The sequence below is a fragment of the Charadrius vociferus genome, unplaced genomic scaffold (genome assembly GCF_000708025.1).
Source record: "Charadrius vociferus isolate BGI_N301 unplaced genomic scaffold, ASM70802v2 scaffold16, whole genome shotgun sequence".
Taxonomy (NCBI): Eukaryota; Metazoa; Chordata; class Aves; order Charadriiformes; family Charadriidae; genus Charadrius; species Charadrius vociferus.
The window spans coordinates 130,722-148,612 of NW_009649167.1; the positions used below are offsets into that span (position 1 = coordinate 130,722).

Here is a 17,891-nt window from a genome sequence, read left to right on the forward strand (position 1 = left end):
TCATTGACAATTTACTATCTACCAGGACCCCCAAATCCTCCTCAGAACTACTTCCCAGCAGGTCCACCCCTAACCTATACTGGTGCCTAGCATTCTTCCTCCCCAGGTACAGGACCCTGCGGAATACAGTGTAGGAATATTTATTTACTTGTATTTTGCTCATAAAATTCTGTTCAGTTGCATGTTTTCTGGGCTATGTCCCTGGAAATATCTAATTGCCTTTACAGTTTATATATTTTAACTGATTACATTTATTTCAGATAACACAAAGACATTTTGCACTTTTTTATGTATTTCTTTAAGGGCATTTGGTCCACTTTGGTGCCATGAAGATATCACACCCAAAAATCAGAACACCAAGAGTGCTGAACAGCTTACTAATTTTCTGCGTCATGTTGTATCTGTATTTAAAGATTCCAAGTCAGGTAGTAAATTTTTTTCCTTTCATACCTAAAAGCATATTCCCTCAAGGTCACACTGAGTGTTTATCCTGTGACTTAGTAGGTCTGCTTATTCAGAAGCACAACATATCGTATGTCTTAACAAGGATGTATGACATATTAAAGGAATTCCTTTAAAAAATCATGTTAGATTGGACTGTGGCTGAATGTTAAATCGAACATTTCTTCAAAGCTGTTGGTAGAAAGCCTTTTGATTGCTTCTACCAGATAAAAGCTCCGCTATTTCCTGTTGGTAAAATGCATCCCAGTTACTGAGTAAATGTACTTTGTTAAATTTCTTCTGGCAATAAAAGTTTAGTTTTAATTTATTATGTTTTTAGACCTTAGGAACTGTACTGATTGGATTTGAAAACCAACACAGTCACTAATTAAATATCTTCCAAGGTCAAAGCAGAATGCAGCATCAGTATTTATATTTAAAGATCTTATCCTTCTGAAGCTAATAGAAGGACTCCTAATTCAGCTTGGCTTTAGGTTTGGGAGTGTTCAGAAGTTACTGTGTTGCTGCCAGCAAGAATAGTGGATGGCTTGAAAGTTTGTCCAGGAATTGTAAAAAAAAAAATAAAATCAGATGAAGAATTTCAGCGTTTTGCTGACAAACATTTGCAGAATCAGAATTTCGGGGTTTGCAGTTTATTTTCTTACATTCTGTGTGAAATAAATGTAAACAGAGGGAAGTTCTCCCAAACACAGACATTTTAGCACCTCCATTTCTCAAAGGGTTTGCCGGATATACTACAGTGCATATCCTCCCCCCAGAGCTGGTTCAGCCTGTTTATGACCCACAGGAAAGTCTGTCATTAAAAAAAATAAAATTGACATACGGTTCTTTTGCTTAGGTTTTCATTTGGAGCAGCATCTGAGTGAAGTTGCTTTACAAACAGCTCTTTCAAGCTCTTCAAGACATTACGCAGGTCGCTCTTTCCAGATATTCAGGGCCTTAAAGCAGCCCCTTTCTGCACACGCATTGTCTGACCTCCTGTCAAGATTGGTGGAAGTTATTGGAGAGCATGGAGATGAGATTCAGGTATGCATGTGTACATAATGCTTCTTAGTACTGTTAATTTAGCATATACCTCTGAGTTTACTGAATCCATATGTACCTTATTAAAGCCTTCATCAGGCTGTTACAATATAGTTCTAAAGAGTACAACTAGAAAACATTTAGTAAATGCCACTCAAAATCTTTATGATGACCATGTTTTCCCTTTTCACATCATTAATTCGTGCTTCAGGAGCCCATCATCCTATCTGCTGAAGTAATCTGACCACATGAAGTAGATACCACCTCATTTCTCAAATGTTAACGTCTTTTGGAATAAAGAAATCCTCACCATCCGTAACAATACAAAACTTACACTGACTTAATTTGATCCAGTCCTCTCTTAGTGAGCTATGATGTTCACTTGGTTTAGCTAAACAGACTGAAATGTTACCATCAGAGACTATTTATTGTGAAGTTCAAGACTTAATTAAGAGAACTACTAGCTCTTAATAAGAAATAGCCTGACATCACCTCCGTATTTTACTTCAGTAATGAAACTGCCACAAGATGACAGTAATATTCTGTCACAACTGCTTGTGCAGAATTTAAATCAATGACCTGCAAGTCAGAGGTTCTCTATGCCGTTACCAATCCCCTGATGAGATATGTGCCCTTCTTGCATGCCTTCATAGATCATTCAGATCTCCCCTGATGAGATATGTGCCTTTCTTGCATGCCTTCATAGATCATTCAGAGGCAGAAAATAAACCACCTCTGTAGCGACACTTTAATGTTCAGGGCAGTGGCATTGACGTGACTGTTGTTCTTTTTTCAAGAGAACTTACAGGTTTTCAGTAGGTGCCTATTCCTTTTATGAACTGAAGATTTTTAAATGTTCGCTATTTTGAATGTCTGTTGAAATGATTAACCTCGTGCATTGGTAGGGGTATGTAATGGAGGCACTACTTACTTTGGAAGCTGCTGTGGATAATCTGTCTGACTGTTTGAAGAACAGTGATCTTTTGACGGTATTATCACGGTAAGAGTCTGTTCTCCTAATTGTATCTTTTTTTTCAATGTCTCATGATATGAAGTGTGCAGTTCTGCAGTCTGACAGCATAAAATAATTTTGATAAGACTGAGCTCATTTGTAACCTTCAGAGTCCTAGACTAAGAGCGCATCTCAGCCAAATTTTGCCACAGTTGAAATAATGTTGATACAACTAATGGAACTTTACAATGCATTGTAAATTCTGTCTTGCTGCCACTCGGTTATAACTTACTTTAACATCCTTTAAAAATACTGTCTTCTTTGCACCTTTGTACCATACACTTGAAAACATATCTGGGAAGAAACGTGGTTTTCTTTAATACTTGTAACCTGTCATACTTCTCAGGTGAAGTATTCCCCAAGAAGTAATGATCGTGGTTTGTTCTCCTCGATAAAACTAGGGAGAATTTTGTCTGATGTGTACATAACCCATGGATTTTGTCAAACATGTGGACCGTCTTTATGAAACCCTTGGCCTTAAAGCAGACCTTTGTACATGGAGGGAAATTGCAGGCTCCTTCCGTAACACAGCTGTTGACAGTACTGAGGGAGATCAATGTCTATCTGACTCCTAATAGCAAGAACAGAATAAGGAAAAATTTTTACAACTGTTACAGTGCTTTACATGCAGAATAAAAATACAAGGGCGATCATTTCTGAAGCTAGTAGGCAGGGGGCTGTGTATTATACTGCAATGGCACAGCACAGGTATTGCCTTGTGTCAGAGCAGAGGTGTGGAAATGCAGCTTCTACGTTCTAAACTAAGAGGTATTTACCTTTCTTTAGTGCACATTTCAGGAAAGAGCAAGATGAAGCAGAAAATAAGAAACACTCCAGAAAGCAGTGGGAGGCAATATTCTTTACCCTGACACTATTGATTCCATATGATCCTCTTCAAGTATTATAGACAGTAGGGACTCATAGTATATGAGGTAGGAATGGGACCAAAGAGTCAGGAATTAGCTGCTCTCCAGAACAAATCTCCCTTGCATGTATCAACACAGCATGTTTTTCTGTACAGATAATTGATAGGGATTGTCTAGATCATCACATGATAGTCCATGAGGAGGCATCAGTCACTGAAATTGAAAGACCTCTGCTCTCTGTAAACCATCTTAAAGAGATCTGAGGATACAGGCAGGGGACGATGCAGTGACAAGGTTTCTGAAGGACCTGTTCTAGCAAGAACCTAGGCAGCCACATGACAGGTTTCTTGAGGATAATGTGGCATATTTGTGGTTCTGCTTAAGATACACTGTTTTTTCTGCTCGCAGTTCTCACATCAGTGAGTAAACCATTGTGCAGTTCACCTGCCAGCTGTGCCAAGTTTGGAGTTTACTCCACTGATGAGGGCATTCCGAAGACCAAAATTGTTTTCAGTTCTGCCACTGCCACATTATACGGGCATTTCCATGAGTCATTTCACAGCTCCGTATCTCCTGTCCACGTGTTGTTCTTACCTCTCTAGACTGTAGGCTACCCTGCTCTGGTTTGGTGCAGTGCCACATGAACATCACTCAGCCATGTCTGTGGGTACTTCTCCAAAAAAAAAAAAAAAAAAAAAAAAGACAGGCTGCAATAGACAGCCCTTTTACTTTTCGTATTTAAATATTTATTTACAGTTTGGTAAATACTTAACCTGCATCCAATATGTACAAGTTTCAAGCTGTGCATTCACACATTGCAATGTATGTTATATATTTTGGGTTCAGTTCATCTTCGCCAGATTTAACATCAAGCACCAAACTGACTGCAAACCGGAAGAGCACAGGACAGCTGAATGTGAATCCTGCAAGCGGTAACACAGCCACTGCTGAACGAAGCAGGCACCAGAGGAGCTTCTCTGTACCCAAAAAGTTTGGAGATGTGGACAAGTCTTCGGACCCACCACGCAGTGCCACACTAGACAGAATTCAGGCGTGCACCCAACAAGGCCTGTCCTCTAAAACCAGAAGTTCATCTTCTCTAAAGGACAGTCTCACTGACCCATCCCATATTAACAATCCAACCAACCTACTGGCCACCATCTTCTGGGTTGCTGTGGCTTTGATGGAATCAGATTTTGAGTTTGAGTATCTAATGGCACTGCGGTTACTGAATAAACTTCTGGCTCATTTGCCACTAGATAAAGCTGAAAACCGGGAGAAGTTAGAGAAGTTGCAAGGGCAGCTGAAGTGGGCAGACTTCTCAGGGCTTCAGCAGCTGCTCCTGAAAGGATTCACCTCCCTTACTACCACTGATCTCACACTACAGCTTTTTAGTCTGCTGACACCAGTGTCTCGAATATCCATGGTGGATTCCTCTCAAGCTATAGGTAAAACCAGTATACTTTCCTCTCTTTCAGTTCCCATTGCTTTGGCATTTGATGACGGAATTAGGCTATTGGCACAAAACGAAAAACGGCATTTTTTCTTACTCTTCTAATATAGCATAACGTCTTTTTGGTTTGAGTTGGGTGGGCTTTTTGGAAATTTCATAGCAATATAACGTTTCTGAAAAGTTAATCTGTTGCACAGTAAGGTTTTGGAGGAAAGCAGTCATGTATTATTTCATATTTCATTTCTAATGCTTAGCAGTATATAAAGTTTCTGAGTGCTGACAAAATAAACATATGTAAGGAGATACTGTGAAAATTCCAGAACCTATTTTGGCTAGGTTTTCCACTGAATTATTTTCAGAATATTGCAAATTATTTAATTAGTTCTTCATGGGATTTTTACTAGAAATATAAATACTGAAAACTCTTGTACTCTTCTTAAATAAATTACAATAGCACATTAGTGAGTGAGGAGAGAGGCCTGGGTTATAAGGAAATAAGGTAACATTTTGAAATTCCCAATTCTTTAGTTGAGGTTGTGACCTCTTCTTAATTATATTTCTTGAAGAGAGTTTCTGTATTGTTCCAGATATTTACTCCTCTGTCTCAGTCAGAAACACAGGTATTTAGACAGTTGTGCAGGCTTCACAACTAAGTCATAACGAGCTTAGACACAGAGTAAGGGGCTGAATGCCATTAACAACCTGCCCATGTCTTAAGCACCTGTGTGATGCCTGTGTTCCAGACTTTGGTTGGGCAATTCTCACATGGGCTGTGATAGTACCATCTGGAGGTATCTTTTTCTTTTCACTGAGTATGGAGGAAGTCTAGGGAAATTACACTCTTAGCTCGGGCAACTTGTTTAATTGTGTAGAACGAGAGGGAATTAATGGTGAGCAAGATATTTTCATAGATCAGATTCTTTATTTTGAAAAAACAGGTTGTGTCCAGATGCAATTTCTTGACTTCTGAGCTCCCACCTGAACTGAAGCAGCTTTTGTTACAGCTCCCAATTAGTTTATCAACTACCTTGAGCTGTGAGTTGATACAGAAGAGCTGAAACCCAGCTCCAGACAAAGCCCTTGTGCTAATGACAGCAGCTGGCACTTGGCACAGGATCCATCTCCTAGCTTCAAAAACACCATTTGCGTAGTCTCATCTGACCACTTCTATCAGAATTTTGATTCATTATTATTATTAACTTGAACAGTATAAAACAATGGAAGCTGTGCCTGGCAGCCTGACCAAAACAGTTTTTCATTTATCAATACTCATTAACTGAGCATTGTTTTAGCTGTGTTTTAGCTGCAGGAATGAAAATGCCACCAGTTAAGACTGTCAATAAGCCCATTAAGTGAAAAAGATAAACATAGACTCTAACAGGAATAAAATATATAATTTTGTGAGATATATTAGCCTGTAAATACCTGTTTGTGTAGTAGTGTTTGCAGAAACAGGTTCATGCTTTAAAAGAGTACTGTTGCCCAGGTGATATACTAGATTTTCAAATTAAGGCCTCTTTAAGACAAATGTGGCATGGCCAATGGCGTGAACAGCTTGACAGAGTCTGTGGGAGTTTACAGCTAATGTAATATTGAAGATGACTGTGACTCTTGCTGTCCAAAATACACATTTTGTTCTGTATTTTCCTGTTCTAGGATTTCCACTGAATGTTTTGTGTCTCCTGCCCCATTTAATTCAGCATTTTGACAGCCCAAACCAGTTTTGTAAAGATATAGCCGAAAGGATTGCTCAGGTATCAAAGTTATTTACTGTTTTGTACATCCTCAAACCCTGTAAATGCCATTGCCTTGTTCTTAATGTGTTGTGACATTTCTATTTAATCAGGTTTGTTTGGAGGAGAAGAACCCCAAGCTATCAAATCTTGCACATGTCATGACCCTTTATAAAACACACAGTTATACAAGGGACTGTGCTACCTGGGTAAATGTGGTTTGCCGCTACCTTCATGAAGCATTTGCTGATATTACTTTGAGTATGGTTACATATTTGGCTGAGGTGAGTTTTCAAAGATTTTTTACTGTTTTAATTCTTCTTTTGCCTAGCAACCCAAAGAGCTGAAGTCTGCTTGGAGATTACTGGGGGCTCTCTGTAGCTGTTATTTATAATTAAGAGTTAAAAGCAAAAATTAGCAGAAAGAAAGGGAATTACTATAAGAAATCAATATTGAACACTGAAACCAAAGCCACCAAAGGTTTGCAGGGCTGATACATCTTAAAGCAGCTTCACTCGTCAGGTGGCCAGATTTTCCACTGTGAAAGAGAGAGAAACTGGACAACATTTGTTTAAATCCCACTGAGGAAAATAAGAGAAGGCCTAATTCCAGAAGGAGTTTAGCAGCATAAATAAGATATCATCTGCTGTATAAGGATCTCATTCTTGATACAAATTTGTATGCATTCCTCTAACACTGAATGGGATCATCTTACTGCCTGGGTTTTACACTGTGCTCACTTACTCCTAACGTTTCTCACGCATGGAGTATAGAGCTGATGCAGTGTTGTTACTGGGTGTCCAAGGCTCAGTTCTGCTCTTTAGCTTAAGGTCACTTGACCTTCTGCCTCCTGTGTCAAATCAGTATCAGAACACCATTTTCTTGTAGGCTTCTCAGATTTATCCCTTCACTTCTATGCTGTAGTGAGATGCCTTCAGTCTCCCCTCTCATCCAAGGAGAAGGCAGTTCTGTATTCATGACATAAATTCACTAGCTTCTTTAGAGCAGCTTTGTTTTTTGGAGCAGATTCATTCTCTCTTCTCTCAAAGGATCTACAGAAACTCCGCAGGCATCTCTAATACTGGCTATCCACAGATTTTCAAGAGGCTGAGAGGCCAAGCTGTGCTCCCACACTCACTCAGGACTTCAGAGGAAACTTGGCCTTGCTACCTCAAGCTACAGTTCCTCACCTTGTTTGCACATGGAGGCTCTAAGTAAAGTCATATCAGATCTTAACTAATGGTGAAAGCCATGACCCTCCTGTAGGAGACTAAAACAGCACCTTGAGGTTTTTCAGTCTGTTTTTAAACTCAAAGACTGAAGAACTATTAGCTCTTCAAACATGACTGAATCCTCCAGAGTCAAGTGTCTCCTTCACAGTAGAAACTTGTGTTCCTAATAAGCAAATGCTGTAAAGATTGAGGTTTAAACTCTTTCTCCTTTGCCTTCCCAGCCTCAGGAAAGCCCCTCTGTTTTTCCTTCAGTGCTCAATGTACAGTTACTAGTGCTGCAGCACCTCCACAAAGGCCATTGCACATGTTTTTGCTCCCCTCAAAATGGGTTTAAACGTACATCTGGAGACTCTTTCTTTGCACTTCCCCCTTGCTGTAGATTGGCACCATGGTACTATATTAACAGCAAGTCAAGCAGGTTTTTGACTGTAATTAAGGCACATTCCTCACATAGCACCATCATCGAAGGATGGCAGAGTAGTAAGCACGACTTCCTTTCTTGGTATTTACGTTGACTGCAGCTCTGTTGAGTCATGTCTGGGGAATATTTGTATGGGCATAGGGTAGCTGCCAGTCTGGAGGAGGAGCAAGAGACAAGAAACCATCTTGTTTGGCCTGCTGTGGCCATGAAAAAGATTTTTTCCAGCATTCAGAGTATGTTTCCCCTTTTCTTCTTAGTTAATCCCCAGACCAGGATAAACAATGTGCTCCTGTCTCCTATAAACCAGCTGTGGGATATACTATCAATAGGTAAAGCCAAGTGGGTTAACAGCCCCACTGGGCAATCTGCAGTTGAATGATTTAGCCATTGGTTACAGAGCCTCTGTCTTTCACAATCCTGGCTCCATCCCCAGTGCTTGGGCCTGAGGGAAATTGTGAGATATGCAGTGCTTAAGAATAACAAAGGAAATCTGTGTTGCAACAGTGACCACTCCAAACACACAGGTATACCTTCAGACTGGGACTTTCTACCACAAGTTAAGACTATGAGAACAAATGCTCTCGGCAGAAGGTAAAACCTTCAATTATTGCCAGATAAAAATTTGCATTTAACTTACTTGATGGCAAGTAATTGCTTGTCAGCTAGAGGTATGATCCTGGCATAAAATAAGACATTTCAGCTGTGTTCTTATCCAGACCTTACAGTGGCAAGCAGTGCTCCTTACTCAGTTTTACCTATTACAGCTCCATCTGTGAAAAATGATCATTTCTTCCAGAAAAATACTTGGGCATCTTAGTCTACAGATGAGGAAAAATCACTGTTTAATAGTGCAGTAGAACTTTGAGCCTCCACTACCAAAATCAGCATACAAACGCATTATTGAAAGCTTACTTTGATTTTATGTTAGATTTTTGCATCTTAATTTTTAAAAGTCAATCTTGTACCCTGAGAGCACAATCATTCTAGGACCATATCTGAATCGACATAGGTCACATGCTAAACTAGTGATTCATGAAGTCCATGGTCATGCTTGGACCTGAGTAGCTAATGCTATTAATACAGAAAAAGGAACAAGAAACCACATAGTGCATAGTAATGTGCTAATGGTAGATATTTCCTCCTCCTCCTTGTTAGATAGAGGATTACTTGTGATAGAAGCATGAGCATTCATAACCTGTTCAAAACCAAGAAATCACTAGAGATTAAAACATCTGTGTTGCAAGGGGAAGCATGTCCTAGATCAGGCATTATCCCACTAACAGCTTGTCTGTCAGTCACGGCTTGTGAAATGCCATCTTTGTTTCCTCAGTGGACACAGAAAATGTTTGTTTGACTGACCAACACAGCCTAAGAGCTGGGCATCTCTTCTCACCTGCTGCCTGATTTGGAGGGGCAAAGGGAACTGTCTCCTGCAGTACGACCCCAGAAGCTGCATCAACCAGCAGCAGCCAGCCCAGGCAGCCCTTGAAGGAGCAGGCTCTATTCTCCACCTAGTTCTAGGTTAGTTGCTACTTCAGGAAGGGGAAAAACGTTGCTAACAGCATGTGGATCCCTTAACCCAGATAAGACCCAGATAGTTACCATAAACGAGCAAGAGAGGAATCCACAACCCTTCAAAACAGTTTTACAGTCAAAAAAAAAAAAAAAAAAAAAAGTCTGAGAATGGTTATGAGTTCTTACAAATGCAGCGGAAACTCTTTGTCCTGGAACTCACTGATCTAAATGATGTGTTACCACAACTCCATCTTGCTGCTATTTTTGTTACTTCTGGCAGCAAAAGGATTCTTATTGTACTAAATGCATTTTTAAATTGCTGGGGTTTTAAACTGAAATACCCTGTCTTGTCACAAATTCATGATGTATTTAAGTAAATGGTTGGTCTCTCAACCACCTCATATGCTCATCTGAACAAGTGAAAACTGGCACAGCCCACAAATGTTTAGGGCTTAAGGGCCTAGAGCTGTTTAAATCAGAGGATTCTGTTGACAACAAATTTATACAAACTGGAATGAAAATTAGAAGCTTCCAGAGATAAAGTTCCTAGAACAGCTTTCTAACCAGCAATAGAGACAAAATTCCCATTATTTCCCAAGAATTCCTTTTCCTATCACAAAAGCGATTATTGGATGCAGTAGCCTCTGTCAGAGAACAAAAGAAATCTTTCATCCATATAATTTCTTCTAATCCTTTATTCCTACACTGAAATGGTATACCAGCTGATATGCTGGATCACATAAACGATTTACAAGTAAGAAATCAAACCTTCCATTGCAAGATGCTAATGGAAGGCAACAAAAAGTCTAAATCCTGTTTTGAAGAAGAATTACTAAACACATTTTATCTCTCAGTAAAGATATCCATGGGCTGAAGCAGGTTACCACATAGTACCTTCAATTTAAAAACTCTTACTGTCTTTTTGTAGAGGAATAGAGAAAGCATAGTGAGTTCCATCTATTATGCTGTTAATGGAATTTGCCTACTTTGTTTCATGAATCGCTAATTACTACTCACTTTTACTGCTAAAAGAAATCAGAAGATATTTAGAGGGCTGAGATAGATGTGTCCCCTACCTGATCATTCCATTTTGGCTGGCATGAAACGTTCTCTTTCAGTAAAAGGAGGAGCCTTGTCATTCAGGCTAATGAGGGCCTCTAAGAAATTACTAGGCTCCACCTGGATAACAGTCAAATTTTTTCTCTGATGGAAGACATGAGGCAGCATAGAGGTTTTTATAAGTAATTGTTTTCTAGATCCTGGTATCTCTAGTAACCAATGTTAGAAGAACTTATTTGTCAGCGTGAACGGAAGGATAGGGTCTAGTCTTGAGCCTCTGGTAACCTCCAGCAATAACATTTGATTGCCTCTGAAATTTGTGGGGTGGGACAGTGCCTGTCACAAATGAAAGAACATGTTACCTTCCAGGAAATTTTCAGCTAAGCTATTTCACACACATGTGCAAACATAGCATGGCTGTCCGTACGCCTCTTGAGTTACTGTCATGTATATATACGAGCACAGCTGCATTTCCAAGGTTCATTGTGGTATTCCGGGATCTACACTCAGGTGTTCCAAAATTTCAGGATTTAGATCAAGTCCTTCTTTGTATTAGCCTCTATAGTAAGAGAGCCCAGGGACTCCATCGCCTCCTTAACAGAAAATGTTTCCTTCGCAGTTACAGCCGGTGAACACTGGCAGTGAAGTATATTTGGATAAATATATATTGATGTCAGAATAGTAGTAGTTTTGTTTCTTTGGCGTGTTTTCTTTTTTCTCACTTTCAGCAAAGGTAGACATAAAAAGATACTCCCCTGTTTTCATTGGATATGCTTCCCCAATTACAGTGTAAATTTTACCTACCAGTTTACTCAACTGCTGGATGTGTTTTCTGGATAAGTTAGGGCAGGTATATATAAAATGTATGTTTCATTACCAAAACAGGCTAGCATTTGGCTCCCAGCGTAAAGCTCTTTTTTGTATCGCAGTTGTATCATCATGATTTGTAAGTTGATTGTAAAACGGCTTTGGAAAATAAGTGAGTGAAGAGAGATTAACAGTACAAATGGCATTCATGAAACTAGTAGCTTTTTCCATCAGAAGAAATGTCTCAAAACTTTGTTATTTTTACTTTTTTTCACAGCTACTAGAAAAGGGCCTTCCTAGTATGCAACAGTCCCTCTTACAGATGATCTACAGTCTTCTTAGTTATATGGACCTGTCAGCTATTCCTGTGAAACAGTTTAACATGGAAGTGCTAAAAACCATTGAAAAATATGTACAGGTAAATACTATATCTTGTTTGTATTAACATAGGAACTTAGCGGTATTTACTATCATAAGTTTATTTTCTTTATAAGATTTCAAGACTAGATTAGCGGGGAGGACTGTGACTGTCCAGTGTGGTATCTCGTTTATAAACATGCTGATGCCTAACAGACTGTATGTCCCCAGATGCCCAGCTGTGCGTTCACTGCGTGGGAAGGGTTAGGCTGCAGCTACACGACATCAGGAGCAAGCTTAATACCAGGCAGAGCCTGACCACTCTTTTTAATTAGTAGCATGAATTATTAGCACGAGAGAGATGTGGCATAAGCACTTCCCTTCAGAGACTTCTGTACCTAATTCTCAGCAAGTGGAAAATACATATTTCTACCAGGAATTCACACCTGTAAAGTCTGTGTCAAGTCAGCTTTTTCTGTTAAATGAGAGTTCTGCAATGGCCTTTATATTTATTCATACTGATTAAGGCATTCAGGTGGGAAACTTTAAAGGCCTTGCCAAGTTGGCCTTGCACTCAGGTCTCCCAGGTTGCAAGCCAGTTCCATAACAGTGGCACCTTAGGCAAGTGTTGGTCTTTGCTGTTGAAATTATTCTGCAAGTGTGTACCTCGTCAGTGGCCAAGAGAGAAAGAATAGTAATATTTCAATTCTACATATTTATGAAGTTACAAAAAATATGACTGTAAAATATAGATAATCTTGAATGTGTATGAATCTTTCTTTCCATTTGCTGATTAAATCTACCTATTTCTAGAGCATTCACTGGAGGGAAGCCTTGAATATCCTGAAGTTGGTGGTTTCTCGTTCTGCCAGTTTAGTTTTACCATCCTATCAACACAGCGATCTTTCAAAAATGGAAATACATCGAGTGTGGAACAGTGCCTCCAAAGAGCTACCAGGAAAGACTTTAGAGTTTCATTTTGACATTTCAGAGGTACTATTTGTGATTCTGCTACTTAAAACCTTAGTTCTAACATTTGATAATCCCAAAACGTGTCATAACTCCTTAAGATAGCTGAAAAACTGGGAAAGAAAGGAAAATTAGAGAACCAAAAGTCTCTTAAATTATTCTCAATCCACAATCACATATTTAATGACCCATGCTGGAGGACTCTTTCTGGATTTTCATCAGATTTTTGGGGGAGAAGGAATTATTAGTTGTGTTTAGAATTATCTGGTGGAAAAGCTCTGTTGCAATTATGCCAACTGTAATATATAAATATACTATATGTATAAAATCCCCCTCGAAGCATTTTATGCCAATGTTCTCTGTAACTGTTAAACATAGAAGTATGTCCTTTAAGGGAGTACTTTCTGACTTCTGACTGAATTCACTTACAGCAGTGTTTATCCTGCAAACCCTGTACACCTTTTGATTTTATAGAACTGAATGATCCTATTGACTTTAATGGGCGACTCTATTTATAGTTATGAACCTGCATGACTTTGCAGCATTATAGACTTTTTCATATAGATAATAGTGCAACTTTGGGTTAAAAGGAAATATGAATGTAAAAAGGCATCTTGTACTATTTGTATAAAGAGTTTCTTGTTGTTATTTCGTGTAGGTATAGCTCTAGAAAGTGCTGAACATCCTGTCATCAATCCAAGAAAGCATTTTGCTGTGTGTTGGAACAGGGCCAGAGTGCTCAGCACTCTTAGGAAAAACCCATTAAAAAACAGGTGCAAGGAATGTGGATTTAAAATAAATTTCATAAGCTTTCTGGGGGGTTTGCTGCTTCTTATAAACTAGTTTGACAGTTGCTTGAAGTATTAGCTATTCATGAGCATAAACACTAGCTGCTAGGTATAGCAGTAGTTACTGAGACGTTCACAGGGGCAAATAAGATACATACTAAGTGACATGAAATCTGGTGCACTCCTTGTTTTGCCCCTGTATATGATCTTCAGAGTAATCTTTTTCTACAGCAGAAGTAATATGTCCCATTATAAGTTCATCCTGGAGCATAGTACTAGTGAATAATTACTCTCTGTTTAAGACTCCAATTATTGGGAGACGGTATGATGAGCTGCAAAGTTCTTCTGGACGAGATGGTAAACCCAGGGCAATGGCTGTCACTCGAAGCACTTCTTCAACCTCATCAGGATCTAACTCCAATGTCCTTGTTCCTGTGAGCTGGAAGAGACCCCAGTACTCTCAGGTAACCTCTTTTAAAGTAGCCCATTATTCATTAACAAGCTTCACTCAGAGCGGCTGAATTAATGCACACTAAGTTCTTAAAAGCTTGTGCCCTCTGTCCCCTGTGGAGTGCTCCTGGCTGGCTGAGGCAGCGGCAGCACAGCATCTGACTGAGTGTGTGTCCTGAATGTCTTTCTTGGATTCAGAAATGGCCAGAGTTATCTCTCTCTCTACAGTGGTTTTCTTTCAACCTGCAGGAAATGCATCTCTTTAAGACCTCTAACTCTAGGTCAGATTTAGCTAAGAATGACAGGTGAGTTTAGATATTAGCAAGGAATGCAGATAGACAGCATGTGCAGCTTTCTAAGTGTTGTTTTCTTCGGAAATCAGGTAAAAAGTAATTCCTTGGAACAATTTTCCTAAAAGTGATGTTTGATTACCTTATTGATTTTGGTTACCTGCCAGTTAAAATACAACCATGCAGAATAAATTTATTTATTGCTTTTTTTTTTTTTTAAATATAGCAGATTATATAGCAGTGACTCAGGCCTAGTTCTACAAAAAATAACTGTGCATGTGCTTTATTTTTAAGCTTCTGAACCGTCCTTTGGAAGTGATGTACAGGATCCAATGTTTCCTTATTATGCTCGATAGAATTAATAGACTAATATCAGAATAATAAACACCAAAATCTTTAACAGCTATTTTTATGTTTCCTTGTATGCATGGTTGCTCTGAAAGCAACCCTTTGAGCACTTAATGACTAATTCTTTGGTTGATTCCTCCTAATTAAAAATTGTTAATGTATGTTTCTAGCCACCAGGAGAATGAGTGGTTAAAACAATGCTCATTTGAGAAATGTCTTGTTTTCTAGAAAAGGACAAAGGAAAAGCTGGTGCATGTCCTTTCCCTGTGTGGTCAGGAAGTTGGGCTGAGTAAAAACCCTTCAGTAAGTAGCCTTGTATGGACTATTTCTTTGTTTCATTCTGTCCTAAACTTTAAAAGTCAAGTTTCCCAGAGTTGCTGACCTGATTTGCATAGTTTAATGTCACATTACTGTGATTGTCATTTGTACTGGTCCACACTGCATTTCTCAGCATATAGATCAGAGAGTGAATGGCCCTCTCACTTAAAGACAATTTACTTACAGAGCTGTATGTGGTTTTGTTGTGAGAGATCTGTGATGCTGTAGGTTCTAGTTATGCCATCTTAGTGGGTAGAGAGTAATGACCTCTGATATTACCAATCTGGAGCCTTTATAAAGTAAAAAATTAAATTACAGAAATAAGACTGAGTGGGGAGTGTCTGATTTTTCCATTAGATAGTAGTTATAATGTTACTCTTTAAATATTAATATCATCTAGTGCCAGGAAATGGGCAATATATCATCCAGGATAGGAAGCTCTTAAAATAGTTATTAAATGTTTTCTACAGAGAAAGGAAAATTTCTGAATGTTTTTGAATATGTTTTATGTCACTTGTATTATGGTGAAAAGGTCCTTCATTTCTGCAAGACAGGGACTGTTGCATTTTTGCAACTAAATTGCAGATATAATTATTTTTAGTAGGAAAGGAAAAATTATAGCTTGTTCTGTTTCCGAACCTTGACATATTTTAGAACATCATTTTTAACTAGAGGTTATTTGCATGAACTTACTATCTCATCCCCTTGGCAGTATTTTCTTTGCTAAATTCTCTGAATTTTGTTCCTACAAATGTGTACAAACATCCAGGCAACATCTATCTGCAGCCATTAGGAGGTAGCTGTAATGTTCTTGGACGTATTCCTGCAGTATGAAGTTGTTTCTTTGTACAAGTTTAATCTGAAGGCACCTGTCCAACATAAATAATAAAGAGTGTTCTAAAAATACTCAGTGAAGGAATTAGGTGTGTACTGGAAATACAGTCTTCCGAATAACCAATTACAGCTTTTAGGAAGAAACAACCGGAGGGAACAGTTTGTTACAAGAGAAATCCTTTGAATTGTAGGTAATTTTTTCTTCCTGTGGTGATTTGGATCTGATTGAGCACCAGACGAGCTTGGTGTCTTCAGAAGACGGAACAAGGGAGCAGGAGAACATGGATGATTCAAACAGTGAACAACAATTCAGAGTCTTTAGGGACTTTGATTTCCTAGATGTTGAGCTGGAAGATGGGGAGGTACAGTATGTTTTTTTCTGAAACAGCTTTTTTTATTAAAACAGTTTGATATTCTTTCTACTAAACACTATACTCTTTGTAACATAAAACTTTAACTGTGTAACTATAAACTTAGGTTTAAGTTCAGATTATTTATAATGTTCACTTAGTGTTTATTTCAGTAGCATAACAGTAAGAGGCTACCACACCCTTCCTTTCTGAATCTACTTTAGGAAACACTGCAAAACTGTTACTGGAAGATAAAGCCTCTGTTCTAGTACCTTTTCAGTGAATTTACTTTTAAGCGAATTTATTTTAAATGCAATTTTTAAAGGTTTAAATTGTTAACAAAAATATATTTGCTGATTAAAAACCCATAAAATGAAATTGTTCCAAACCCTCCAAAACATGAATTCAGGCTTTCAGGCTGTTGTTACTCCTGCAACTGCTGATGAAATCAGTAATGCTTAGAGAGATGTACCTTCCACTTGGCTTAGATGTCTGTGATTTCATCATTTCATGGCAGGAGCTAAACAGAACCCTGAGGGCCCAGATCAAGTCTTGACAGGTGAAGCCTGTCAGCTCACCTTGAGCTGAAACTGCTGAAGGAAAAAAGTTGAAGAACTGCTGAATTTTGGGGGGCTGCACACTTTAACTTTGCTTATAAAAAACTTAGAGTATTTCTTTCTGTTTGGGTGGGAAAAGCAAAAAATGAATATCCATTGCCAAACAAGTCTAACAATTTTTTTGCTATATAAAAGTTCAGAAATTATTAGCTCTTTTGAAGTACTTAAGGTGCACACGTTCAGCAAACCTAACAGTTTAATAAATTGTCTTGTCATAATCTGGACTCAATTTTAACATGAATTCTCTCAGGCATTGCTCTTAGTCCTGAGAAGAATGTGTACAAGAAGAATTAATCCGTTTTCCCCCTAGTTGCATTACAGTAGTAAAATAATTTTAAGGTAAAGAGACCCCTCAGGTGTGAACTCATGTACATCTGAACTTAATTTTTTTATCCAATGAAGAGAAAGGATGAAGGAATGGAAAGAGATGTCACAGAGTCCTTTGTTTCCAAGTCAGGAATCTCTGTATCAAAATATAGTAATTTTGGCTCACAGCTGCCCATGGCTTTGCTAAAAAAAAAAGAAAAAAAAAAAAGCAAAAAAAAAAGCAAGCAGTTGGCAACAATGGTTGAAAATACATTAGCCAAATATTATGAAGGACCTTTCATGTTCCAAACAATGACAAATGATAAAACAGCAATGCCACGTTGTTTGTCAAGAAGTATACTGGCTGCAGTCATTTCTGTGTTTTAAATGCTTTCAAAATATTACAAAGACTTGGGATTGCAATTTTGACTAAATATCACAGGAGAAATTTTTGTCCAGTGAAATTCAGGAATTTCTTCTTTCTCTTCACCAGTTAAAACCATATACAGATTATCTATAATTGTGCAGAACAATTCCTGTCAAAATGAGTTTACCTTCATGGACTGTCACCCTGCAAAAATTTTTTATTTGTGTGGCTAACTTCAGGACTGAGGCCTAAATTAATCTATATACTAATTGTGTTAAATTGGTTGTGGAACAGATACTAAGCTTCTCTAGTTT

At 38.5% G+C, this 17,891-nt stretch overlaps 1 protein-coding gene across 1 annotated transcript in view; it reads left to right on the forward strand.

Moving 5' to 3' along the window:
- FRY (furry homolog (Drosophila)) overlaps positions 1 to 17,891 on the forward strand; it is a 180,333-nt gene that overhangs the window by 128,077 nt on the left and 34,365 nt on the right. Inside the window, exons 41-51 of the mRNA XM_009888386.1 lie at positions 304 to 425; positions 1,301 to 1,488; positions 2,391 to 2,485; positions 4,210 to 4,811; positions 6,473 to 6,570; positions 6,663 to 6,833; positions 11,861 to 12,001; positions 12,754 to 12,933; positions 14,000 to 14,161; positions 15,014 to 15,088; positions 16,129 to 16,299. Of these exons, the coding sequence (XP_009886688.1) occupies positions 304 to 425; positions 1,301 to 1,488; positions 2,391 to 2,485; positions 4,210 to 4,811; positions 6,473 to 6,570; positions 6,663 to 6,833; positions 11,861 to 12,001; positions 12,754 to 12,933; positions 14,000 to 14,161; positions 15,014 to 15,088; positions 16,129 to 16,299 (2,005 nt within the window). The remainder of the gene's footprint in view (positions 1 to 303; positions 426 to 1,300; positions 1,489 to 2,390; positions 2,486 to 4,209; positions 4,812 to 6,472; positions 6,571 to 6,662; positions 6,834 to 11,860; positions 12,002 to 12,753; positions 12,934 to 13,999; positions 14,162 to 15,013; positions 15,089 to 16,128; positions 16,300 to 17,891) is intronic.